We start from the raw sequence: 26,653 nt of genomic DNA on the forward strand, positions 1-26,653 counted from the left end.
CGCAGTGATGCCCTCCCGGGACCCGCCTATGCGTGGAGCGCTTCGGGTACCTTGGTGACTGCTGTGCGTGGTTTGCGTTGTCCCAGAGACCGTGGCGCGATGTTTTCTCTCTCTTTCTCCTTTTTCTCTTTGGGAAAGAAAAAGAAAGAGGAGAAGAAATTCTACCAATCCAGAATCCGCCCACTTCTCTCCCCTCCAAAGGTCCCCACCGGGTCCAGTTTCCTTCCATCTTCCCTCACATACCAGAGTCGTCTCCTTTCAGGTCTTTCAGCTCCGCCTATCACCTCATAGTCTTTTCCCCCCTTAACAGGCCAAGGGTGTCTTCGAACAACTGTCAGCTCACATCCCTCTTCTGCTTAGATCCCTTTATTGCTCCCACCTTTTCAGAGTAAAAGCCAAAGTCCTAACCACAGCCCACAAGGCACTGCACGGTCTGCCCCTCTGCCCTGTCACCTTGTCACCTTCCCCCTCCCCCCCCCCCCCCACGTTCCACTGTTCACTCCTTCCAGCCACAATGGTCTCCTGGCTCTTCCTTAAATATTTATCAATTCAATGAAAGAACCCTTTGAGCTAGTTCCTTTGCTCCAGATTTGCAGATGAGAAAACTGAGGCTCAGAGAAGCCCCTCATCCAAATTATGAACCCAAGATGTTTATGGCCCTTGCCCTGAGGAGCAGGATGTCTCTCTAATTCTCCAACCCACCCATTTTACAGATGGGGAGGATGTGGAAGAGTAAGACTCCCAGCCACCCTGACTAGGAATGGGCCTCCTGCTGCCTGCCAGGTTCCAGGCTGCCTCCCCAGATGTCCCAAATTCTCACTTCAACCATCCAGCATTGGTTTACTCAGTGATTATTTATCTATGCCTGTGGGGGACTTTAGTGACACTGGAAATAGTTGCACTCCAGGCTTGAAACTTGAGGACCAAGAACTAATTGTACAATTTTGACCAAATATGATAACTGCAGCTGCTCTGGCCCCTCTCCAATCAGCTCTGGGGCCTTGGAAACCATAAATCACACCTCACCCCCATTCCTGCCTGCTGGAAAACCTGTTCCAATCTCTCTTGAGCTCATAGGAAAAACTTTCCACCCCTCACCTGGTCTACAAGGTGGTTCTATCAGGCCTCTCCCCACCTGGCTAGCTACATCCCCCCTTCACGCTCCCTCACCCCACCCAGCAACACTGACCTCCTCTCTGTTCTTCAAATATTTTCAACTTACTTCCAACCTCAGGACCTTTGCGTTGGTTGTTCCCTGGTCTGAAATGCCCTTCCATCATATGTCCTTAAGGCTGGCCTCTTATGATCATTTAGGTCTCTGTTTAAATGTCATCTCCTCTCAGAGACCTTCCCAGATTACCTCCATGCCCTGTCACATATGGCCCATGGCCCTGTTTTATTTATTTTAAATGTCGCTTCTTTCTAAAATTGCCCAGTGTCTGGCTTATGCTCACTTAATCTTCATGGAGTGAGTGATTGGATGCAGTGTGAAGGGAAAGGTATTCCAGGCCTGTGGAGGCTTTGAGGAAGCAGTCATCCCACTGTGGAGAAGGCAGAAAGGCTGGCACTGAAGTTGAGTTGTGAAGAACAAATTAGGAATTCGCAAAGTAGATAAAAAGGAAAAGGGTATCTGGTGGAAGGAACAGCAGGAGCAAAGGTTAAAGGTGGGTGAGGGAGAACCTGGCATGCCCTGATTCCTCGGCCCTCCCTTGCCCTCGCTCATTCTACTCTGGCTTCACAGCCTCTTCACTGCTCCTCAAACATCAGGACTTTCACACTACCTGTCCCCTCTGCTTGCAGTGCTTTTCCTTCTCATCTTGGCATTCTCTCTTCCTCACTTCATTTCCATTTTTGCTCACTTTCTTAGAGAAGTCTTCCCAAACTACATCCCCACCTAAAACAAGCCCCATGCTCTCCCTACCAAATTCTACCCCTCACATAGCTTGATTTTTCTTCCTTACAAATTTCAATAAATTTCACTCTACTCTTTTCTTTCTTGTCTGTCTTGGCCAGGAAGATATCAGTTCCCCCAAGACTGGAATCATTGCCTTTCTTATTCACTGCTGGGTCCCTGGTTCCTAGAACAGGGTTTAGCACAGAGAAGATGCTCAGTAAGTAGCTGCTGGATGTATAGATGGATGAACAAACATAGGGGCATGACTAGGGTGTGTAGTGCTGATGAAACTGGAGCGGGGGGGCAGGCTCCAGATGTTGCAGATGGTGGGGGTGGAGTTCAGACTTGACCCTAAGAACTGTGGGAGCCAGATAGATTCTTAGCAGGGGAGGAACTGAATGAGAATTGTTTCTCTACAGATAAGGCTCTTTGCTAACCAACTCTCCACCAGTAAGGACCAGAGAAAGAAATGGATGTAGATTTATCTAACAGCAGAAGAACTAAATGTGTCAACAAGGCTAAGGTCAAAAACAACTCCTTGAGAGGGGATAAAAAAGCAAGTAGGGCCCTGGCCGGTGTGGCTCAGTGGTTAGAGCATCATTGGCCTGTGCACTGAAGGGTCTCAAGTCCAATTCCTGGTTAAGGGCATGTACTGGGGAGGTTGCTGTATCTCTTTCACATTGATGTTTCTTTCCCTCTCTCTCTCCCTCCCTTCCTCCCTTCCACTCTCTGAAAAAGTAATAGAGAAAATACACTTTGGTGAGGATTAACCAAAAAAAAAAAAAAAAAAAAGCAAGTAGGAAAAAATTGATACCATTTGATACTGTTGATATCATTAATAGAGAAAGTAAAGCTATATATCAAGTTTGTGGGTAAGTATGGATTAGTATGCTTATAGTGTGCCTTGCATCCTGGCTGAGGAGGATCAGGCTACTTGGGTTCAAATCCTGACACCATCACACACTAACAGTGAGACTCAGAACAAGTTACTTCACTGCTCTGTGCCTCAATGTGTTTATCTGTAAAAGGGGACGATAGTAACAGCGCCTACTTCATAGGGTTGCTGGGAAGCTTAAATGAATTGATTCTTGTAAAGCACAGAAGAGGGGTGTGGTCATTGTTCAGTCTCATTATTTTTATTGGGGATATTTCTGCAATGCAGGGAGGGGAATGGAGTTAGGGAGGTGAAGATAAGTGACTTCCACTTTCACTGTAATGTGTTATGTCATTTATTTTTAATTATAAATTATTTTGAGGTGCAATTTACAGATGGTAAAGTACACAGATCTTTTGGTGCACAGCTCTGTGAATTCTTATATATGTATACACTCCTGTGGCCAATACCCAGTCCACTACCCTGATGCGTAGATTTTACACGTGTCCTTTCCCAAGTAACCTCGTCCTATAGATTCTATCATCATAGATTAATTTTGCCTCTTCTTAAACTTTGTACTGCATGGAATCATTTCATGATTTTTTTTTTTATGTCTGGATTTTTATGTCTGGATTCTCTCAACATGTTTTGTTTCTATTGAAATAAAATTCACATACCATATAATTCACTCTTTTTAAGTGTGAATTCTAGTGATTTTTAGTTGTTATACAAAGTGCTGAGATCCCAGAAAACCTCAATGTATTGTTCTTGGATTCCCAAAGAAATAACCCAGAGGACTGGCTGTGAAAGACATGGGTTTCTTATGACTTATATGTACACCAGTGGTGGCTGACCTATGAAGTTGAACCAAGTCCCATCTGGCTGGAGGGTGGGTGTGGAAGTGGCAGCCTGCCAGTGCTTTCCCACCACAAGGTTTTATAGAGTACAGAAAACAGAGAAAAACAGGGCATGCAGGGGGAGGGGGATGTGTTTTCTCAAAAGCTGTGTGAGTTCAAAACTGCTATCTGTTTTCTTGACTGAGGAGCTGGCGAGGCTCCCAAGGTCTCACAGGCTGCTTATTGATGGACTTGAGCATGGGAAGGGGCCTCTGTTCCCATTTACATTAGTATATTCACAGTGAACATGTTTTTGACATTCATTGATAATGTCATGAGTATCGATAGCTCATTCCTTTTATTTCTAAAGGTATTCCATGATGTAGAATGAAGTTTCTTTCTTCATTCACTTGTTGATGGACATTTGGGTTGTTTGCAGTTTGGGGCTATATATGCATAAATAATGTTCATTGCTGGTTATCTTTTTGTGGGCAAAAAGTATTTCATGTACTGTTATAGCTTTACCTAAGAGGGTTGTTTAATCATGAGGTAGGTGCCTGTTTAACCCAATGGGTCTCATCTGGGCTGATTTTGTCCCCTCCCCCAAGAAGAACATTAGCAATGTCTGGAGATGTGAGAGATTTTGGGTTGTCACCATTGGAGGTGGGGTGGTTGCTATGCATCTGCTGGTCAAGACCAGGGATGCTGCTGAATACCCTACAATGGGACAGTCCCCACCACAAAGAATGATCTGGCCCAAACAGCAAGAGTGCTGAGGTTGAGAAACCTGCTTAACCTTATTACAAACTGCCGAATCATTTTCCAAAGTGACTTTCTCATTTTACGTGCCCACCAGAGTCTCTCCAGCCCCTGGCACTGTCAGTCTTTTTAGCTATTTGGGCAGGTGTGTTTTAAATCTTTTATATCTTAAAATAATTCTGAATTGATCAAGCTAATATGAAAAATGTTAATGTTTGTTAATCTTGGGTGGTTGTAGTGGGTATACCTTAGGAGGCTCTAATCTTTTCCTTTTCTGGATATATAGTTTGGGAGAGGTGATTGTTTTTTGAATCACCTGGCTTCCCCTGGCTGCATGGATGGTGGGCGTACTGGAGTGTTTTCGTTTTCCCAGACTTCTCAACTGGACTCAGCTCACTTCAGCGACCTCCTCCACAACTCATCTCAGATGATCTAATTACTCCCAAGCTTGCCTCCCACCTGCTTTCCTGGGGCACCTCCTCTATCCCCAGGGGAAATGGTTTTCTCCAGGCTTTGGTCTCTCTACTTTCACAGGATGCTGGCCAAGTCTAATGGAGGGAGATGGCCTAGACTTAAATCCCTGGCAGCCTTGGGCCTTGGGAGATTAACCTTCTCTGGACCTCAGGTCACCTACCTGACAATGAATATGCTAAAACACACCCCTCTTCGTAGGGTGCGGATTCAATCTGTGTATATATAGGGTGTCCTAAAAAGTGTATACACACACTGAATAATTATAAAGGCAGTATGTATTAAAATACATTTCATTTTCAAAATTGAGCTATAAGCTGTTACAGTGTGTATCCATTTTGGGGGGACACACTGTATTTAGATTTCTCAGGACAAGGCTGAGTACTAGGGCAGGGCCTAGGGTGAGGAGAGTGAAGTCATTTCCTCAGGTACAAAATTTAAGGGGGTGCCAAAAAACTCATGATACATGTTTTAATGCAATAATTTTAAAAATTTAATGCAAAAAGTTCAAATAAAGACAGCACCAGTAATCTTTATCTTTTTCTTCTGCCTCAGGAATCAACACGGCTTGGCATCATGCAGCACTGTTACTGATTCCTGTCTACTTAAAAAATAATTTCAATATGTTTTTATTGATTTCAGAGAGAGAGGAAGGGAGAAGGAGAGAGAGAGAAAAAAACATCAATGTGAGAGAACATCGGTCAGTTGCCTCCCGACCAGGATGGGACCTGTAACCTCGGTATGTGCCCTGACCAGGAATGGAACCTGAGACATTTTGGTACACAGGACAACACTTCAACCAACTGAGCCACACTGACCAGTTGTGCAGAATCAAACTGTTTGAAATCTATAATGAACAAAATATCAAAATTTTAAGCCCTGGCTGGTGTGGTTCAGTTGGTTGAGTGTTGTCCTGTGCACAGAAAGGTCTCTAGTTCAATTCCAGGTCAGGGCACATGCCCAGGTTTTGGGTCTGATCCCAGGTTGGGTGTGTACCAGAGGCAACTGACTGATGTTTTTCTCTCACGGTGATGTTTCTCTCTCTCCCTCTCTCTCTCTCTCTCTCTCTCTCTCCTTCCCTCTCTCTCTCTCCTTCTCTCTCCTTCTCTCTCTCTCTCTCTCTCTCTCCTTCTCTCTCTCTCTCTCTCTCTCTCTCCTTCCCTCTCTCTCTCTCCTTCTCTCTCCTTCTCTCTCTCTCTCCTTCTCTCTCTCTCTCTCTCTCTCTCTCCCTCTCTCCTTCTCTCTCCTTCTCTCTCTCTCTCTCTCTCTACTTCTCTCTCCTTCTCTCTCTTTCTCTCTCTCTCTCCTTCCCTCTCTCTCTCTCTCTCTCTCCCCCCTTCCTCTTTAAAATCAATAAAAACATATCTTCGGATGAGGAATAAACAAAATAAAACGTTTTGATTTTCAAATAGTGCATTCAAGTATTATTTATCTTGATGACTGAGGTGTTTTTTGTTTTATTTTTGGTGTCCCCTTAAATTTTGCATGCCTCACTCTCATCCTGGCCCTGTTAGTCACATAGCAGGTGATTTATAAGTGCTATGGTGTAATTATTACCTACAATATCTACTTATAGTATGTAAAGCCTCCCTCTGGATGGACTGATTTCTCTTCATTGGGCTTTTTGGCTGAAACTATACCTCTAGTGACTTCAGCTTTATATGCGTTGTCTAGAAAATAGACCCCAAGATAGCCTTGACTAAATAAAGTTGAAGTGCTAGAACCTCCTTGAAAAACAGTGGTGGAAAACTGTGTCATGGGCTTAGGGAGACTAGAATGCTAGAGCAGGCTTATCTTTTTGACCTGCTTAGCTGCACTAGCCTCCCTTGAAACCCCAAATCAAAACATAGCTGACAAAAGACTGACTATACCAGCCGTGGGCAAGGACTGAAAGTAACTGGAACTTTCACAGGGTGCTAGTGGGAGTGTGAAGTGTAACTATCACTTAGGAAAACTCAGGACCCACCTGAAACTAATACAAAATATTAAATGTAAACTGTAAAAAACAAAAGACAAAACACTTCAGGATCTACTAAAGCTGCACACATGACCTAGGGCCCACCAATCCACTTCCAGGTATTTACCAGGGAGAAGTGAACTTATGCTCATAAAAATACCTGTACAAGCTTTATTCATATGGCCAGACACTGAAAACAACCAAATGTCCATCAATAGTGAATGGAGCCCAGCCGGGTGTGGCTCAGTGGTTGAGCATCGACCTAGAATCCAGGCGATTGGGGTTCGATTCCTGGTCAGGGCACATGCCCGGGTTGCGGGCCCCATCCCCAGTTGGGGGCGTGCAGGAGGCAGCTGATCAATGATTCTCTCATCATTGATGTTTCTATCTCTCTCTCCCTCTCCCTTCCTCTCTCGGAAATCGATAAAGATACATTTAAAAAAAAAAAAAGTGAATGGAAAAACTATATTGGTTATATCCTGGTATAACCACACAGTGGAATACTACACAGCAATAAAAAAGAACGAAACATTGATGTGTGCAGCAACATGGACACATCTCAAAACATATTTTAATGTGTTTTTATTGATTTGAGAGAGAGAGACAGAGATAGAAACATCGTTTTGAGAATCGTTGACTGGGTGCCACCTGCACGCCCCCTACTGGGGGTCCAGCCGGCAACCCGGGAATCGGACCTGCAACGTCTTGGTGCAGCCACACCAACAGGCTCCAAACATTTTGTTGAGCAAAAGAAGCCAGACTGAAAAGAATTCATTGCATATTCCACTTATATTAAATTCAAGAACAGACAAAACTATAATGATAGAAATACATATAGGGGTTGCCTGGTGGGGCGAGGAGGGTGGTAGGGTGGTGAGGGGTGTGGTTAACTGAGAGGGGCACAGAGGAACTTGTTGGAAATGTTCCATACCTTCACTGGGCAATAGTCACTCAGGTGACAATCTGTTCCCTTCACTGTAAACTTTATCTCAGTAAAGTACTAGGGGAAAACAACTTGATTTTGGTTTTGTGGCCTGAACCTGCACGGCCAATAGCACAGCGTCTGACTCCGGACGTGGCTCTCAGCAAACAGCAACTGTTGCTAAGACCATTTCTCTCACTACTGCCCCCCCCTCCCCCCCCCGGGCCACTTCCCCACTGCAGGGGCAAATGTCCTCTCCACGATGGAGTCATTCCAGGCTCCCCATTGTCCTCACAGCCTTTTCAGAGCCAATCCCCTGGAGGACAGGGAGGTCGCGATTATCGCCACTACAAAAGCCCTAAATTCCGTGCTCAGCGTAGATAGCACATTTCACGAGAGCTACACACTCATTGCACGTCAATCTGCCAGGCTTCGATTGCCAGTATCGAATATGGCGGCGCCCACCTTTTTCCAAACCCCGGTCACGTGACAGTACGCAGGCAGACGCAGGCCCAACCCACTTGGGCGCCTATTTTTAGATTGACCAATGAATCCGAGGCAAGAGGCACGCCCTCTTTCCTCTCTCCACTAATAGCATCCCGACATGTTTCTCAGGACCCAATCACCGCTTCCGCCTCTCTTGACTGATAAGCCAGCGGTCCAGTGAGCAGACCCTCAGTCGAACGCAGGCGGCAGGAAGCACTATAGCTCGTGTCCGGGGCGCGGGACCGGCAACCGTGGTCGGGCGACTCTCCTCGGAGCACGCGGAGGCGAACGGGGAACTCAGGTGAGCGGCAGGTTCTGGGCGCGGTGCCGCGGTGCGGAGACGTCGGACCTGCTGGTGAGGGGGCTAGGGGGGACGCCAAGGGTTGAGGGGAGAAGGATGAGGGGGCTCGAGACAAGGGGGGGCGGGGCGGTTGGGGTGCCCGCGCGCGAGGCTGCGGCCGTTGGACGCCGGGGCGCATGCGCCTGCGGCGGACGGCAGTTGGCGCGCGGGGCGCGGGGCCCGTTTTCGGGAGATGCAGTTATGGCGCCCGGCGCGGCGAGCCCTACTTAGGGGAGGAACCTACCTGTTCGATGAGACCTCGAGGCGTCTCGGGACTGTTTGGGGAGGGGTTCGGAGGGGTCTGGGGCCGCGAGAAACGAGTTTGTAGACGTGACGAGGTTCTCCAAGCCCGAGGGACTTCCCCTCCCCTACTCGGCTCTGTTCTTGCACCGCCTTTTTGGAGGATTTGTGGTTCCAGAGATTATGTCAAAAACCATGTTCAAGTAGGGAACAAAATGAAGTGGATATCCTTCCTGGGATTTGAGGATGAAAGGGTACGCGTGCGTGTCTCAATTGTCACTTGTGCCAGCTTCCTACTTCATCCGCTCCTGGGGCTTCAGCAGTTTCTTTCTCCCCCCTCTGGGCCGGACAAATCTTGCCATATCCTCTCCTGATCTAATTTGTTTTGAGCTTTTTACCCTGGCTAGAAAATTTTGTGCCTCAAACTCAGTATGTTCGCAAATCTGTCTACCTTTTAAAACAAAACGAGTTTGTTTGACCTCTTCGTTTCTTTTAAATACACCATCTCTTTTTGGTCAGCTACATGAAGGCCAGCGTAGCAAATGCTGGCTGTCTTCTGCCCACAGATCCCCCAGGGCATGGTCCCACCTTGTAGAGTGGTCCACCCTCTTCCCTACTAAATAAATAAGGCCCCTATCTTGGTTAATCCTCTTTTCCTTGGTGACTGGTTTTCCCTGATGCTGGTCTCATCCCCAATTCCTACTGCTAGTTACTTGCTCTTGGGCAAATGAAAGGCAAATACTGATTGAGTCACTCAAATCTAAAACCTTATCAGAGATTCCCTAGTACAAACGCCCTGGACCTGACCAGTTCTTCCACCTTTGTCTTCTGCCGCTGTGTCAACCAGCCAGTCCTACTCTTCATTCCCCTAAAGGGTTTTGGAACTGACCATTTGTCCTGTTCTCCCTGCTGCCTAGGAAATGACCCCTTCCTGTCTTTGCCAGTCAGAATCCTCAGGGTGGTATCAGATGGCCTCTTTCAAGAATCAGATAAGAGTTCATTCTCACTTTAGCCTCTAAACTCTTCCTTGAGGCTTTGATTTTCCATTTACTCAGCCATTACTGTTGAGTGCTTACTTGGTATATGCCAGGTCCTGTTCTAGGCTCTTGGCTGGCATGACTTGAGGGGTGCTTTTGAGATTGGGGCCAGCAGGAAATGCCTTTCTGTAGCAACATGCCTGAAGGAAGTGGAATTTGTGACCATTCTGGGCAGGAGGAGCAACAAGTGCAAAGGTGCTGAGGTATGTTTGAGGCCCTCCGTTTAAGGCCAGTGAGGGAGGGCAATGGGAGAGATGAGATCTGACTACAGATGGGATCAGGTCGTGTAGGGCCTGGTAGGATGGTGAGAACTCTTTGAGTTTTATTCTGAGCCCATTGGGAGCCTGTGGAGGGTTTTGAGTGGGAGTGACATTCTCTGACTTAGCTTCTATGTAGTCTCCTTCTGGCTCCTGTGGGAGAGTAGGTGGAGGGTCATGAGAGATGGAAAACGGGGACACCATTGAGGGGGCTGTTGACATAATCCAGGCAAGAGATAATGGTACCCAGATTCTCATCCGACTGTGGATAAACTGGTATTGTATTCCCATACAACGAAATATTCACACATGAAAAGAAATGAAGTACTGATACATGCTACAACATGGATAAATCTTGAAAGCATGCTGTGAAAGAAACTAGATACAAAGGACCACATATTATACGGTTCCATTATATGGAATGTCCAAAATAGGCATATTCAAATAAAAGAAAGACTAGTGGTTGCCAAAGGGGATGGGGGAATATGATGATAGTTAAAGGGTAAAGAGTTTGTGTGAGGTGGTGAAATGTTCTAAAACTGACTGTAGTGATGATTGTATATATCTATGATTACACTAAAAACCGTTGAATTGTACACTTTAATTGATGTAGCATGTGAATATCTCAATAAAGTTGTTCTAACTTTATTAGTATTACTTTTTAATCCTCACCCTAGGGTATTTTTTCTATTGCTTTTCAGAGAGTGAAATGGGGGGAAGGGGAGAGAGAAACATCGATGTGAGAGAGACATTGATTGGTTGCTTCCCACTCTCTCCCTTACTGGGGTTGGGGATCGAGCCTGCAGCCAAGATACGTGCCATTGGCTGGAATCATACCTGGGACCCTTCAGTTGGCAGGCCGACGCTCTAACCACTGAGCCAAACCAGCTAGGGCAAGCTGTTCTAACTTTAAAAAAGAAAGGTAATGGCAGCTTAGGACCTCCAAGGTAGCAGGAGTGAGATCTGGCCTGATTGTTTGGGTGGGATTTGTTGGCTGATTGGAAAGGTGAGAGAAGAGACAGCCCTTGAGAGAATGGAATTGCCTTTTCTGAGATGGGGAAGCAGCCTGTGGGGAGAAATGGAGGGTTTTGCTCTGGGCATTTTGAGCTCAGCTTACAAAGGGAAATGTGGAAGAGGTGGCTGGTAACAGTCTGGAGTTGAGGGGAATTGTCGCTGTTAGAGACAAGTTTGTGAGGCCTCAGCACAAAGGTGAATACTCGGGCCAGATGAAGTTTTGGAGAGAATGAGTGACAGGAGGGCCATAAACTGGGCCCAGGACCCTCTGCACCCAGCTCAGGAAGAGGGGCTCCTTCAGCACTTCTACCCTCTAGATTGGAGGCTGGGGTGAGGCAAGAGTGACAAAAGATAGTATTGTCAGGTTTGGGTCCCTGTAGCACATCTTGCACCCAGTAGGTGCTTTGTGTGTATTGGATTAAATAAAGCCAGGAGGTGAGGTAGCTTTGTGTTCCATTTACCATCTCAGCTTCATTTTTATTGGCCCAGGCCCAATGGGAGGCCTTTTCATGAGAGCATTTAATTATTCCCCAGTGCAGACCACAGAGAGCGGGAGGAGCCAGGGCTGGGCAGTCACTGCTCTCTCACAAACTCAGGTCTTTGCAGCATCAGTTGGATACCCTTTGGATTGGTGGTGATTGATAGGGACAGGGTTCCTGTAGGCTGAGTCATCTTAGGCATTTCATTAGAACTGAGACCAGAATGCTGTGAAGGAGGCATTTGTGCAAAGGCCTGGGAAAAGCTCATTCTGATGTCAGTGGGCTGTAAAAGCTTGGGGTAGGGATTAAGTGAGTGAGCAACCAAGCAAGGCTGGGGTGATTTGAAAGAGGTGGTATGGAATGAGGTTGGCAGGGGCCAACGAGGTGGGTTGTGAAGGCTGTGGGAGGAATTGGGATATCACTCTTGAGAGCAAGTGAAGCCTTTATGGAGGGTGTGTGCACACATGTGGGTATAGCTAGCAGGGTGCAGGGAGAGCTGAGGTGGTTTAGATGAGAGAGGTAGAGATGTGGCCACAACAGCCTGAAGCTGGGTGGTGCTGCACAGATGGAGCTGATGAGATGTGCTGCTGGAGTCAGTGTGGGGAAATGATATCCTGTCTTGGCTTCATCAGCTGGGTGGCTTTCTGGGCTAGCCCCTAAGATGTGACCCCAGTGCATTGCCCCTCTTGGACCTGTGTCAACCACCAGCAGCTGCTGTGTAGCCTTCTCCTTTACTGGTGGGTTTTCCTGCTTGCATCTCAGTTGCTTCTCTGGGCCCTTCCTCCTTTGTTCTCAGCATTATGGCAGAACAGGATGTGGAAAACGAGCTTCTGGATTATGAGGAAGATGAAGAGCCCCAGGCTCCTGCAGAGAGCACCCCAGCGCCCCCCAAGAAAGATGTCAAGGGGTCCTACGTTTCCATCCACAGCTCTGGCTTCCGAGACTTTCTGCTGAAGCCTGAGCTCCTCAGGGCCATAGTGGACTGTGGCTTTGAGCATCCATCTGAGGGTATGACTCCCTGTTCCTCCCCCGTCACACTCCTCTGACGGCCCATACAAAGGGAGAATCCGGTTTCCAATCACTCGTGGGCTTTTTCTTCCCCAGTTCAGCACGAGTGTATACCCCAAGCCATCTTGGGCATGGATGTCCTGTGCCAGGCCAAGTCTGGAATGGGCAAGACGGCGGTCTTCGTGCTGGCCACTCTACAGCAGATTGAGCCGGTCAATGGACAGGTGGGTGGGCGTCCTCCCTCCCAGGCCTAAGCTACCTGAGGTAGCTTAGACTACAACGTCTCCTGTTACAAATTTCTGTTTTCACATTCTTTTTGTGGGTTTTTAAAATGAAGTACAGTACTTACTTTTAACAAAATCCTCTCCAAAATAATAAGCCAAGAGAAGCAATAGGAAAGTGTCCACAGTTTTGCCATCCAGAAACATGGTTGTTATTTCACTGTGTACTTTCTAAATTGTCCCTGTTTTTGAAGGAGGGTTATACTGCACACAGCTTTGTTACTGCTATAGTTGCTGACAGGCCGTAACTGTCTTCTTATGTCACGAAAATTGTGTTCCACTCTCTCGGGGGATAATTGAAGTGAATACCAGTGTTCTGTTTTTGTCATGTTGGGACAACATCCTTGTGCTGTATGTGGGTGCACAAGCCTTTGTTTCCTTAGGGTACATGGTGAAGGAGGGAGGTTTAGTGAGAGGCGGTGGTATGGTTTCAGAAGGCCAGTGTAGTTGGAGAGCAGAGACTCAGCACTGGGCCTATCACTGGCTAGAGAGCAGTAGTGTGGGCTCTAGCTGGGGAAGATTTAGGATACTGCCTTGAGTGAGTCTTTCCTGCCCACCCTACAGGTAACGGTCCTGGTCATGTGCCACACTCGGGAGCTGGCCTTTCAGATCAGCAAGGAGTATGAGCGCTTCTCCAAGTACATGCCCAGTGTCAAGGTAAGCCCTCTTGAGCTGTTCCTGGCGCCATATAGTCCTCTGCAGCCTGGCTGGCCTCAGCTCTGGCCCAGCCAGCATTTACCAAGCTTGGCTGCAGCAGCTGCCTTTGAGGTTTGCTGTGGTTTATACTCCTTAAAAGCCTGATGAATTAGGCATGGCCTCCAGAGGCCTTCACAGGTCCCATCCCTGGGCTGCTTTTCCGTGGAGCTGTGCCCAGGCTCTCAGGCCTCTCTAGGCTTGGGGTGTTGGGGCCTGCTGCAGCCTGAGTTGGCAGCGCCACAGGCTGGGTGGCTGTCAGCATGGAATGGGGTGCATGGCTTCAGCCCTTAGGTGGGCAAAAGTGACTTTTTCTCCACCTGTATAGGTATCTGTGTTCTTCGGGGGCCTTTCCATCAAGAAGGACGAAGAGGTGTTGAAGAAGAACTGTCCCCATGTCGTGGTGGGGACTCCAGGACGCATCTTGGCACTTGTGCGGAACAGGAGCCTCAACCTGAGAAATGTGAAGCACTTCGTGCTGGATGAGTGTGACAAGATGCTGGAGCAGCTGGGTGAGTGTCCTTGCCGGGTCTGTGAGCACTACTGGAGACCCAGCCAGCCACACCTTCCCCTCTCACAGCTCCCCAGACTTCAGAGCCAGGTGGGCCCTGACAGGGCAGGCCGAGGGGTTCCCCAAAGTGGGGTCACGTGGGTGGCTGGCAGGTCTGTAAGTGCTTTTAGGGCAAGTTCTTGTTTTGGCCGAATGAGACCTGCTACTTCTGACCCCAAGCTGAGTTGGGACCACAGGACCCAAATGAGCCACTGTCCTGCACATATACACATTAACCCTAGGCTTCCATGGCCTCTTCTCCTGCCGGGTTAGTTCTAGACTCCCCTGCCTGCCCTCAGTGAGCCCTGATAGGGCCGGTCAGAGATGGGGCTTGTGTCCTGGGAGGCAGCTGCAGCTCTCACCCCAGCAGCTGTCTCTGCCTCAGGCTCCCTTCCCCGAAGCGTGGCTCGAGGTGCCCTGGCACGGCTGCTCCGCTCTGGCAGCGTGTAAGTGGATTGCAGCTCCTCCTGGGCCTGCACTTACCCCAAGTCCAGCCCCACAGGCATTGGGGACTTGCCCCTCCCTCCATTCCTTGCTCACACCGCCCTCATCTTGGTGCCAGTTTGGGAGGGGCTGGGACTGGTCTTGGGGGGCGGTCAAGATGTGGCAGGTGCTCATGCCCACCTTTTTCTTGCCCTCCCCACCCAGACATGCGGCGGGACGTACAGGAGATCTTCCGCCTGACGCCCCACGAGAAGCAGTGCATGATGTTCAGCGCCACCCTGAGCAAAGAGATCCGGCCTGTCTGCAGGAAGTTCATGCAAGACGTGAGTAGGGCAGTGGCCGAGACCTCAGTGTAGCAGCTTTGGTCCTCCTGGGTCCTGGGGCCCAAGCTGACACTGCTGCATGACACCCACACTGCCCTCACAGCACAACAATGCTGGGAGGCTTGCAGAGCCCTCCATCCTCTGTCTTGTCAGATTGGGAGCTGAGCTTGGTCCACACCTGAATCAGACCAGAGCTTAGATCCAGCTGTTGGGAGAGAAATGTTTACTGGGTACAGCAGCCTCTCTGGGAAGCATCGCAGCATGGAGTCACTCCTGGAAGGTTCTGGGCAGGCGAGGTGCCCAGAAGTAAGCCCAGCCTGCCCCTTCCTGCTCCCCTCCCCCCCAGCCCATGGAGGTGTTTGTGGACGACGAGACCAAGCTCACGCTGCATGGACTGCAGCAGTACTATGTCAAACTCAAAGACAGCGAAAAGAACCGCAAACTCTTCGATCTCCTGGATGTCCTAGAGTTTAATCAGGTGACATTGCTGTTGCCTGTTGAGAGGGGTGCTGGGCCTTTGGAAGGACAGTGCATTGGGACTCTGGCCCTGACTTCGCTGCCTCCCTCTGGCAGGTGGTGATCTTCGTGAAATCAGTGCAGCGCTGCATGGCCCTAGCCCAGCTGCTTGTGGAGCAGAACTTTCCAGCCATTGCCATTCACAGGGGCATGGCCCAAGAGGAGCGGTGAGTACATGCCGCCATGAAGACCTAAGGCAGGACTCTCAGAGGGAGTGCTACCCAGTAACTCTGTACCTAATGGCCACTTCTTGTTCCTCTTGCACCTAGCCTGTCACGCTATCAGCAGTTCAAGGACTTTCAGCGGCGGATCCTGGTGGCCACCAATCTGTTTGGCCGAGGGATGGACATTGAGCGAGTCAACATCGTTTTCAATTATGACATGCCTGAGGACTCGGACACCTACCTCCACCGGGTGAGTGGCCCCACAGAGGTGTCACCTCCCTGATGACCCCTTCTTGGGGTGGAGACGTGGCCTGGCTTGTCCTCAGATCTTGAGGTTGTGTCTTTGACCTGACCTGTGCTCCTGTCTCCCTGCAGGTGGCCCGTGCGGGTCGCTTTGGCACCAAAGGCTTGGCTATCACTTTTGTGTCTGATGAGAATGATGCCAAAATCCTCAATGATGTTCAGGACAGGTTTGAAGTAAATGTGGCAGAGCTTCCTGAAGAAATTGACATCTCCACATACAGTAAGTGACTCGGGCAGGAGGGGTATACTGGGGCCCTGGGGGCCTCTCCTCCTCCTCTCACTGGCTTCCCCATGTGTGTCTTACAGTTGAGCAGAGCCGGTAACCACACATCTGATATCCCAGAGGCACCCTGCTTCCCACGTGCTGCTTCAAGGCCTCTTTCTAGGTGACAGTGGGGCTTTCTTTTTACTGTTTAAAAGCTGTAGATTTGTGTAAGAATAAATTTTTATTATGGAAGCCTGGCTCCCACCCATCTATTTGTTACTGGTCTCTTCGTATTTCACGGACACAATGGGCCTGGTCCTTGAGCCCCCAGCCAGTCAGCAAAGCCACTTTCTATATCAGTGTGAAGTTTAATTTTAAGTCTCAACATTGAAAAGTTTATACAAAAAACCCCAAAAACCTTACACAACATCCATGACCTTCAAAATAGTGAGAACCCTCTGCCCAGGAGGCAGACTGGCTTCTGTACCGTGAGCCACAGCAGCAGGGCCAGCAGGGGCCCTGCCCTTCTCCCATCCTTGATCTCCGTCTTAGCTTAACAGGAAAGTTGAGCCCCAGTACCCTGGCCTGTTGTTCTGTAGCAAAGACAGATAAGTAGGAGACCAGGAGCCCTGTCTGTCTGGGCGTTGTGTACCAGGGCAAGGGGCTGCAGCCTTGGGCCAGCTCCTGCCCACCCTGGGTCCCAGCTGGGGTGTGGCAGAGGCAGCCACAAGCAGGTCCATCAGTTCCAACTCCACCCTGGCTATGCTCCTGGGCTTGTGCCAGAGAACTGTTGATGCCCCTTTTTTGGGGCAGGAGGGCAGAGGGAGCCAGGGTGGTGGGAGAGGAGGGCACAGTTTTCAGCATGTGCAAAAGCTGCTGGCCTGGCCAGAACCTCGTGGTTACATTCCAGACTCTGATGGCCTGAGGACCTGGAGAGAGAGGAGCCAGTGAGGACTGAGTTTGGCCCAAGGTTGCCTTCTGGCCCCGGCATCTCCACATCAGGCTTGGCCCTTACCCTAGTCTGGTTGTTGCTGGAGCTGGATGTGGATGTGGTGAAATCCGAGTACTTATTCCCAGTGACCATGCAGGCCCACTTCTGGTACTCCTCTCTCACCTGCAGGACCCAAGACGCTATGTCAAGGGGGAGAGGCAGCCCCCAGAAGTAGGGGAAGGGGGAGGGTACCAGCCTCCCCATAACTTGTCCCAAAGCCCACCTTCTTGTTGAGCAGGCAGTGCAGCAGGAAGAGGAAGACACCCTGCAAGCAGTTGAGGATGGTGAAGGCATAGGCCAGGACCTGGCTTCTTGGGTTGAAGAGGAACAGGCCGAAGACCCATGTGCAGCCCAGCACCAAGAGCTGTGCGATGGCTGTGATGGTCAGCACCCTGGGGGGAGGAGGGCAGCTGCAGCAGGGGGCCACCCCACACATCCCCCCTCTCCCTGTCAGCTCCTGCCCTCACCTGGCCTTCTTTAATTCCTTCATGTCTGGGTTGATCTCAGAGAACTTCTGAGTGAGCTTCCAGACAGTTATCACAAAGATGACAGCATTGCACTGGATGGGGAGCAGAGAGTTTGGATTAGGGGTTGTCCTTGGAACCCGGAGAGAGCTGGTCTGTTGGGCTCAGTGATGAGCTAGGAGACTCAAGCTTTAAGGGGTGAGCGTGGGGGGCAGTTACCAATATGATGAATGTCACAGGTCCCAGGAAGCTCCAGAGGAAGCCGTGGGCGGGGTCCAGCCAGCAGCTGGATGAGAAGGTTCTGATCAGGAGCCAGAGGGGGACTCGAGGGGAGTGGGGCACTGTGTGTGTTGTTAGCCCCACGCCCCTGGCCTGCCCCTGGCCCTGTCCCCCAGCCCTCCCATCGGCCCACTACTACACACTCACTAGATAGTACGGCCGTAGCCCTTGCTCCGGGTGGCTGCCGAGATGGCCACAATGAGCCCGGGAACGCCATAGCCGATCAGGTAGAGCCAGTGTTTGCTCAGGCCCTGGCCCCGGAATACTCGCACCACGAGGAAGTAGAGCTCCAGGCCCTCGAGGCTCATCCAACAGAAAGCAGCCAGGAAGCAGTAATGCAGCAGCCCGGCCACCAAGCGGCAGCGCAGCCCGACCTGTTGGGCAGGACGACATAAACGCGGGGCGGGGACACAGGCTGCCAGTTCCCTACCAGAGCATTGTGGTGGGCGGTGGCATGGGCTGGAGGGTAGGCGGGGTTGGGGCGTGGCTAGGACCTGCTCAAGCTGGTGTGTGGACTGGGCCAAGTCTAAGGGGGGTTCTCCCCCACCTAAACCTGGGAGTGGGCGGGACTACTACTACCCTGGTACTCAATGGCGGAGCACCCAGGTGTCAGTTGAGTACTCCACGGGGAGGGGCCTCACCTCGCCTCCTTGGTTCTCAATGCCCGCTAGAAATACGGCAGAGCCCAGAAAGAGGCATATGCAGAGATGCAGGTGCATGGTGGTGCGCGAGCCCTGTATGGGCCGCACTAGCAGGAAGGTGAGGATACACAGCAGCAGGCAGACCAGCGACAGCGCCAGTCCCACTTTGGTTATCAGGGCCAGCTTCAGGTCCTAGATGCAGGATGGGATGAGTGGGGCTTGATCAGCACCCTGATGCCCTCTGCCCTCCTTGGTCACACAGCCCAGACCCACCTGGGACCTGCGTGGCCTGCAGGACTCAGATCAGGCTGATCACCTCCCCCCACCTCTTCTGCCTTCAACATCTGAGCAAACCTGCTGCGTCTCTGTCATCCTAAATAACCCCCCCCCCCATACACACCCATGGGTGCAGCAGGGATCCCAAAAGTTCCCCAGTGAAGCCTTGACTGTCACATCCTTTTCCAACACTGATGGGTCCCCTTCTCTGACCTCATCTCCCGCCCCTATCAGCTCACAAGTCCTACATTTTAGTACTTCCTGGGCCCCTGGCCTGGACCACCTACCTCCTCTACTCTGCCAGGCCCATTCCAGTTTTGCACATGGCCCAGCTTGTTTATGGATCACCTGAGACCACACAGAAAGTTGTGCTCTAGCTTTTAGCAACATTTAACAACTGGATCCAGGTGGGTTGTCAGAGGGGCACTAGCTGGAACAGGGCCTCCAATGTTAGGCCACACTGTTTAGTTGCTGGGTCATGGGGGTGTGTCTATGGGTCCCAGGGAAGAGGCTGAGGGGGCATGATATGGAACCACCTGGGCTGTGCAACCATACAAAACCAGTTGGGCCACACTATCAAGAACCAGCTGCTTATCTCACCTATGCCAACCTTCCCATCTGTGGGCTTTTGAGGTGGCCCTGGAGCTGCTCACCTGTATATCATAGTGGGCCATAAGGATGGCAAAACTGCTCAGGTGGCTGCATTGGCAGGTGGTGCTCCCATTCATACTGCCTAGCCTCTGGCAGCCTGTGGTGGCCCAATACCCACCACTGTCGTCACCCTTCCAGAAGGCACAGATTAGCTCCTGCCGTGTCCCGGGCTCCTGTGGCTGTGGACAGGTGGGAGTGGTCAGAGATGTTAGCCTAGAGTCCACTCTTGGGTTCTGAGCTTGGGCTGGATCTGACGAAAGCTGCTTTTCATTGACAAGGATTTACTAAGCACCTACTGTGTGTGCCAGGCCAGGGCACAGCAGTGAACAGGGCAGACACAAATCCCTGCCCTTGTGGGGCTGATATGCTCATTAGGGAGACAGGCAGTAAGTAATAAACCTAAAAGATAAGTAAACTAAATAGTGTTTTAGAAGGTGATAAGTGCTATTAAAAAAATTAAAAGCGGATAGGAAAAAGGTAGGGCATTATTGATTACACATTGTAATTTTAAATAAGGAGGTCAGAGAGAGCCTAAAAGAGAAGCTGGCATTTGAACAAAGATTAGAAACAAGTAAAGGACTGAATCATGAGGGAAAGGTGTCCCAGGCAGAGAGCACAGCAAGTGCAAAGGCCCTGTGGTATGCTTAAGGAAGTAGCAGAATGAAAGGGAGTGGGGAAATGAAGACTGCAGAGGGGCCTCCATGACCTTGGCTATGAGGTGAACAGTGGGGCTGATCCTCCCCACCCAAAGACTCACAGTGTGGGAGAAGTAGAAGGTGACAGGGGGGTCTAGTTTCTCCGTGTTCTTGTTGCTCAGAAAGACGGTGTTGACAGCTGAGAGGAGCCTGAGCTGAGCACCTTTGACAGGACTTTCATGTATTCTTTCCAGCTGGGTTTTCTTCTCAGAGTCCAGCTCCAAGGAGGCATTGGCCACCAATTTCTGCATGTTCTTGCTGGAGAATATGCCTGCCACAGTGGGGCCTAAGGGACAGACATGCTGGCTGCCTTCTCCTGGCCTTTCTCCCACCTAAGACATCTAAATTAGGCTTGGCCAGTCCATGGTGATGCCTAGAGTCCCTCACAATGGCTCAGTTTCCAATTGTTACATATTTGGAGCCTCATCCCTAGCCACATCCCAGCTCTTTCTTCCCTCTCCCATGGGTGCCCACTCCGGCTCCCTGCTGTTACCTGAGTCCCCGACTACAGCTGCCTGAGTCCAGTTCAGCAGCATTCGTGCGTGGGTCTGGCCCATGGTGACGGTTCCCTTCCCTTGATCCTGGGTCATCAAGGACAGCTCTGAGGGGAGAGAGGCAGTGACTGGGGGCTCTGGATGCAAGATGGGGCCCGGCACTGGGGCAGGGCAGGAAGAGGCCTCACCTGTGTTCAAACGGGAATAGTAGGTGAAAGAGGGTTCAGGTATGGTCTTGGCCAGATTCCTCAGGACTTCTTCGAGGTATGACAGCAGGTAGGTGGCCATGCGGTGCCGGTCAGGCAGGGCCAGGGCCTCCAGTTCCCCAAGACCTTCCAGTAGGTCATCCAATGACTCGATGAGTTCCTGGGGGTGATGGGTGGTAGTTGCTGGGTCACTGCACCACAGGGACTGCCCAAAGGACCCTGATCTCACTCCCTCACTAGGGAACACACTGGAGAACCACCCAGGTTGCCTGGGGGACAGACACGGGAATCATCTAGACACACAAGACAAGTATGGGAATCGAGTATGCGCCTGTGTGCACCTATAACCATGGCACTTAGCATTTATCAGTCACTGACTTTCTGCCAGGTTCTCTTCCAAGTCTGCACTGTCCAGAACAGTCTCCACGAGTCATGTGACACCATATTGAAATGGTAATATTTTGGATCTATTGGGTTAAATGGAATCTTCATGTTAATTTCACTTGTTTACTTTTTTTTTAATCCTTACCCGAGGATATTTTTCCATTGTTTTTCAGAGAGAGTGGAAGGGAGAAGGAGAGAAACATTGATGTGAGAGAGAGAGACATCAATTGGTTGCCTCCAGTATGCATTCAGAACGGGGCCAGGGATAGAATCTGCAACTGAGGTACGTGCCCTTGGCTGGAATCGAACCTGGGACCCTTCAGCCCACAGGCCGACGCTCTAACCACTGAGCCAAACTGGCTAGGACTACTTTTACTTTGTTAATTACTATTTTTTTAATCCTCACCCAAGGATTTTTTATAGATTTGAGAGAGAGAGAAACATTAATGTGAGAGAAAAATCGATCTGCTTCCTCCTGTATATGCCCCAACCAGGGATCGAACCTGCAACCTTCTGGTGTATGACCTGACACTACAACTAATGGAGCCACCTGGCCAGGGCTACTTTTACTTGTAAAAATAAAGCCACTGTGCCTGGCCGGCATGGCTCAGCAGTTCGGCATCGACCTAGGATCCAGGAGATTGAAGTTCGGTTCCTGATAGGGGCACATGCCTGGGTTGTGGGCTCAATCCCCAGTCAGGGGCATGCAAAAGGCAGTCGATCAATGACTCTCTAAGCATTGATGTTTCTCCCTTCTCTCTGAAATCAATAAAGACATATATATATATTTTTAAATATATCTTTATTGTTTTTAAAGAGAGGAAAGGAGAGGGAGAGACAGAGATATAAACACCAATGATGAGAGAATCACTGATCGAGCCCGCAACCTGGGCATGTGCCCTGACTGGGAATCGAACCCCCATCGCCTGGATCCTAGGTTGACGCTCAACTGCTGAGCCACGCCTGGCCGGGCAATAAAGACATATTTAAAAAATAATAAAGCTACTGGAAACTTTAAAATGACATAAGGGGCTCATATATTTCTACTGGGCTAAGTGCATATACTAAAACATCTAATGCTTACTGTGTGCCAGGCATTATTCTTTGAGCCTTTTCTTAGTTCATTTAAACCTTAACAACCACTGTATGAAGCAGGAGACAGACCCAGAGGGGGAGTCACTGGCCTGAGGTCACGGCAGTTAAGTGTGTGGGGGATTTGAACCTTTGTGGCTCGGCTCCAGAGGCAAGGTTCTTAATTGCTCCATTCTGCTGCCATTATATCCCTCTTGAGTGTGAGTGTGTATTCATGGGCCCTGTTCCAGCCACTGGGAGACCCAGGAATTGGGCTGTGTATGTACATCTATCTGTGTTTGTGTGATGGGGATATACAGGGTGTCCCAAAAAATGTATACATACTTTAACAGCTGATAGTTCAATTTTGAAAATGAAATGTACTTTAATAAACACTGCCTTTATAATTATTCAAAATGTGTGTACATTTTTTGGGGACATCCTATATATGGTGTGTGTATATTGTGCATACAGCCACATGTGTTTCTCTGATCGGAGATCCCTCCTTGACCTATCTCCACTCACACTGAAGCATTCCCCAGCCACTCCACACTGTCCTGGGGTCCCCCCAGGTCATGTCCTTACCCGGGCGGTGTCCTGGGCTGAGGTGGGCTTCAAGTCTCTGCCCAGATCCTGGAGTTTTTCAAAGAAGTGGGAGAGACTCTGGGGAGAGAGATGAGGGGTCAGAGAACCTCACATGTGGGTGGGGGATCATAGAAGAAAATGGAGGCACCTTGCCTTCTAGTCCCTGCTGTAGTCACTCACCTGGCTCTTGATTCCAGGGGGCAGAGTCCAGGTGGGGAAGATCTCTGCAGGGGACAAAACAGCTGTCCATTAGGTATGAGAGAGTGTGTGTAATGTGTTGGAGGCAGGGTCTAGGGTCAGGCCAGGTACCTTCATATTGAGCAGTCCTTTATTCAGGAATCCAGGGCCCCTCTCCTCTCTGTCTCACCCCCTTCCCTGTGTTAGTGCCCCCTGCCCCCCATCCCTGGGCTAGAGGTGATGACACCTGGTGACTGCACATCCCTGAGTGGCAGACACAGGGATTATGGGAAGTGTGCAGAGGCCTGACACATAGCAGTTGAGCCACGTATAGATGTACAGGTTGTGAGATATTAAATACCTTTGTCCCAATTAGTTATTAGATACTGCTTGGGATCCCCCAGGAGCTTTCCCCTTGGTACCTCAGCTACTTCCCCAGGATCCACAGATCTTTTCCCATTCAAAAGAATTAAAGCCTGGCACAGCCGGGCACCCTCAGATTCATTCTGTTGGGTTCCTGCGGGTGCCACTGAGTATGTGATCAGATGGTTTGGGTTGTGGGTCTTTGAGAGTGTGGGATCTGAACTCTGAACCTTCACAGACAGTGTTGTTTCGGTCCCTGGAGGAACCAGGAATCGGCTGCCAACCAGGGAGACAGGAGCACTTATAGCTTCCGACAGTGTTGAGGCAGTTGGTGGATTTGTGGCAGGGGTTTTGCTCTGAGGTGCATTCATCCACATCTGAGAACAAAGCCAGAGCATGAGGTCCTCCACTCCCTGCAGGCATCCTTCCTGCCCCTTCTCTCAAATTCCTTAGTTCACACCGAGGACACCCCTATTAAGTCCCATTTACCAGCCACCTAGCCTGTCAGGATACAAATTTGTGATGACATTTTCCACTATAAAAGCACCATAAGCTCAGAGTGTCCCTGCAAGGTGGATAGGGTAGGACTGTGTGTGTGCAAGTGTCATCCCAAAGCTGTGTCCCCCACGTGTGGTGTAGATGGATTGCGCGGGGACCTGTGATGGACTTTTAACCAGGGAGGCTGTGACACTGATAGCTCCCCTTGTGTTGGTGCTGTGGGTTGTGGCACTTCTGCCATCCAGAGCTGCATTCCTGCCCTTACTAGAACATAATCAGAAGCTCAGCCCTGCCCAGCCCAGTCCTCTTCTCCTCCCTGCCTGCACTGAGGACACACCGTTGCTGAAAGTGCTGCCGCCCCTCCTCTGCCAAAGCTTGTTACGGCAGCTTCCTTTAAGATGGCTCAGCAAAGTAAAGATGCGGTACATTTATGGGATCTGAACTCCGAACCTTCACAGATGGTGTTGTGTGGGCCATTGGGGGACTCAGGAATCGGCTTCCAGCCAGGGCGGCAGCGACACTCATAGCTGCTCACGATGTTGAGACAGTGGGTGGATTTGTGGCAGAGGTTTTGCCCTGAGGTACATTCATTCACGTCTGAGGACAAAGCCAGAGTGTGAGCCCCTTGCTCCACTTCCTGCACCCACTTCTCATTGCCTGGCACTAAGGACCCCACTGTTAGTACACATACCACTACCTGGTGACCTTCAACTTCACCCTCAAAGCACCTTATGGTGGCCTCCCTGCAGGATGGACATGGTGGGGACCATAATCTCCAGGTTATAGGTAGCAAAACCAAGAGGGAAACTGAGTCATGGGGGCTGGACTTCTTGACCAAGGACTCCTGCCTTCTCCCTTCTGGGCCCTGGCCCTGGCGCCCTTTCTGGGAACCGGAAGTCACCTCCCTTTGCTGCATGTGACAGATGAGGAAGGGAAGGGTCTGGGGTACTCACAGGGCTCCGCAAGGAAACCCAGGCCCAGAAGGCCCTGCCACCTCCCTGCTCTGTGGCATGACCTTTTAGGGAGGTAAATCGATAGGGAGGCCCTTGGCAGGCCATTGGTGTGTCTCCTGTCTCCTGGGGCTGCGGGACCTGCCTAGGCTCCTTCCTCAGCTCCAGTCCAGCCTCACAGTATCTTCTGGGGCCTCTACCTTTGCATTGCTTCGGGTCCTCCGGTTTGAGCTCAAACCCTGGCAGGCACTTGCAGGTGTAGCTGCCCTCGGTGTTGACACAGGTGTGACTTTTACAGATTCTGGGGTTCTGCTGACATTCATCCACATCTGCAAAGGGAGGGAGGGTGGTGGATGCCTGCAGCCATGGGCAGCCTTCAGGACTGGCAGCCACGTTTCCTGGCATAGAGGCATCTGGAAGGCCCCACTACCTGCTCCCAGGTGAGTGGTGCCTTTTCTGATTCACATGGAGGTATCCAATGGTTAAGCATGGTGGCCTAGATGCTCCATTGTCCAAATGTGTCCAGAAGTGGACCAAGTCCTCCCTGCCAGCTCTGACTCCCTGGACTCCTGGGCAGCTCCCAGCCAGGACAGGGACATCACTGCTACCTGTGTCCCAGCCTGAGGACTTAGGCAATGGCCAGGTGGGCCTTCCTGGAACGAAGTGCAGGAGAAATGCCGCATTCCCTGAGCAGGGCTTATTTTGGTGGCCTTTGTCCTGACTCCCCCATGGTGGGTGCTGTTGGCTGTGTTCTCCTTGGAATCCTGGTGACTCTGCTGAGACAGTGCTCTCCCATCCACGTGAATTCTGAGACTCCAGTCCATGGAGATGGACCGAGAACCACCCCTAAGTCTGACCCCACCAGGACAAGGCTTTTAGGCAAGGGCCCAGACTATGAAAATGTGCCAGATAGATCAGAGCTACCTGGACAGTGGGTGCCAGGCCATGATGGACAGTGGGGCTCACATCCAGCATGCAGCCTTGGGGCAGTGAAGGTGCCTATTCTGATCCCTGTGAAGGTAGCCCCTGGGCTGGCAGGAAGTGATGAGAATCCACATGTGAGCAAGGCCATTGGTGGTCAAGGCCTGGTGCTAGAGCAGGGAGCAGGAAGCAGGAAGCAGGTGCTGATGGGTAAAGGGGCAGGTGTTTCTGTCGTCTGGCTCCTTGTTCTCCCACTTGGTACACAGGCCTGTGGGCCTTGACAAGAGGGGCCCAGCCTCCATCTTTTGTCCTCCAGTGCCCCCCGCCTCTTCGGGAGAGGGCCAAGCCTGGAGCAATGATCCCCAATGATGCCCTCTCTTGTCATCTGGTCCAGATGGGAGCCCCTTCGTTCACCCAGCTCTCAGAGCTCAGGGCAGGGTGAGGGAGGTTGACATCACCCTGCCTACCCCTGACATGTAATCTTTCTGGGTCCTGGTCATTCAAACTGCCCACAGTCCCATGAACTGAAATTATTGGGGAGGGTCAGGGTGGAGGCTTGCTTGGGGAAATAGATGGAGACTGAGTGGCTGAGAATTGGGGTCAGGGTGCCAGGAGGCATCTTCTCCAGGTGGGGGTGTCAGCCAGAGGCAGAGCCAGCTGGGTGAGGTGGGCCTGAATCTCCCTTCTCCCAATTTTCTTGATGGGGTTCCAGGGTCCATTATGGTCCAGGGAGTCTGAGAGGGCTCCTCACTTGGCCAACCCTGTGTTGGTTCCGGTGGCATCAGGTCTCATCCCAGCAGTCATTGGCGATGGTGAAGACATGCTCTGTGCCATGAGCTCTTGAAGTATCTTGAATGCCATCACCCTCATTTGTTTTATGCAATAAGATGCCAGGTTAGCAGGGAAGACATCCCAAACTTCTAGAAATGGCCTCTGCAGAGGTTTCTGAGCCTT

At 50.6% G+C, this 26,653-nt stretch overlaps 2 protein-coding genes across 3 annotated transcripts in view; one reads left to right on the forward strand and one right to left on the reverse strand.

The window, feature by feature from the left end:
* Nucleotides 1-8,416: 8,416 nt before the first annotated feature.
* On the forward strand, nt 8,417-16,305 carry DDX39A (DExD-box helicase 39A). 2 transcript variants are annotated; one of them, XM_016219674.2, is made up of 11 exons: nt 8,417-8,500; nt 12,363-12,574; nt 12,671-12,798; nt 13,420-13,512; nt 13,877-14,060; nt 14,747-14,865; nt 15,212-15,343; nt 15,439-15,548; nt 15,651-15,795; nt 15,921-16,068; nt 16,155-16,305. In XM_016219674.2, the coding sequence occupies exons 2-11, from the start codon at nt 12,367-12,369 to the stop codon at nt 16,169-16,171; spliced, it is 1,284 nt and encodes a 427-aa protein (XP_016075160.1). In that variant the 5' UTR covers nt 8,417-8,500; nt 12,363-12,366; the 3' UTR covers nt 16,172-16,305. The 2 variants fall into 2 exon arrangements, with proteins under 2 accessions (XP_016075160.1, XP_016075159.1); XM_016219673.2 differs by having other exon boundaries at nt 8,471-8,554.
* Nucleotides 16,289-26,653, reverse strand: part of ADGRE5 (adhesion G protein-coupled receptor E5) — a 31,009-nt gene continuing 20,644 nt past the window's right edge. The window contains exons 6-21 of the mRNA XM_087816174.1: nt 24,979-25,107; nt 24,279-24,425; nt 23,561-23,707; nt 22,971-23,014; nt 22,791-22,868; nt 20,733-20,910; nt 20,544-20,651; nt 20,113-20,336; nt 19,358-19,534; nt 18,429-18,620; nt 17,935-18,161; nt 17,728-17,794; nt 17,512-17,603; nt 17,268-17,436; nt 17,069-17,167; nt 16,289-16,982 (exon numbers count right to left, since the gene is read on the reverse strand). Of these exons, the coding sequence (XP_087672300.1) occupies nt 16,953-16,982; nt 17,069-17,167; nt 17,268-17,436; nt 17,512-17,603; nt 17,728-17,794; nt 17,935-18,161; nt 18,429-18,620; nt 19,358-19,534; nt 20,113-20,336; nt 20,544-20,651; nt 20,733-20,910; nt 22,791-22,868; nt 22,971-23,014; nt 23,561-23,707; nt 24,279-24,425; nt 24,979-25,107 (2,108 nt within the window). The 3' untranslated portion in view covers nt 16,289-16,952. The remainder of the gene's footprint in view (nt 16,983-17,068; nt 17,168-17,267; nt 17,437-17,511; nt 17,604-17,727; nt 17,795-17,934; nt 18,162-18,428; nt 18,621-19,357; nt 19,535-20,112; nt 20,337-20,543; nt 20,652-20,732; nt 20,911-22,790; nt 22,869-22,970; nt 23,015-23,560; nt 23,708-24,278; nt 24,426-24,978; nt 25,108-26,653) is intronic.

This window comes from Miniopterus natalensis, chromosome 4, assembly GCF_054644295.1.
Source record: "Miniopterus natalensis isolate mMinNat1 chromosome 4, mMinNat1.hap1, whole genome shotgun sequence".
NCBI lineage: Eukaryota > Metazoa > Chordata > Mammalia > Chiroptera > Miniopteridae > Miniopterus > Miniopterus natalensis.

Excerpts from the sequence above, each read along its gene's own strand:
- DDX39A (XM_016219674.2), top strand. The coding sequence starts at position 12,367 with ATGGCAGAACAGGATGTGGAAAACGAGCTTCTGGATTATGAGGAAGAT. Across the intron at positions 14,061-14,746 it reads CAAGATGCTGGAGCAGCTGG|ACATGCGGCGGGACGTACAG; the intron begins GTGAGTGTCCTT and ends CTCCCCACCCAG. Across the intron at positions 15,796-15,920 it reads CGGACACCTACCTCCACCGG|GTGGCCCGTGCGGGTCGCTT; the intron begins GTGAGTGGCCCC and ends GTCTCCCTGCAG.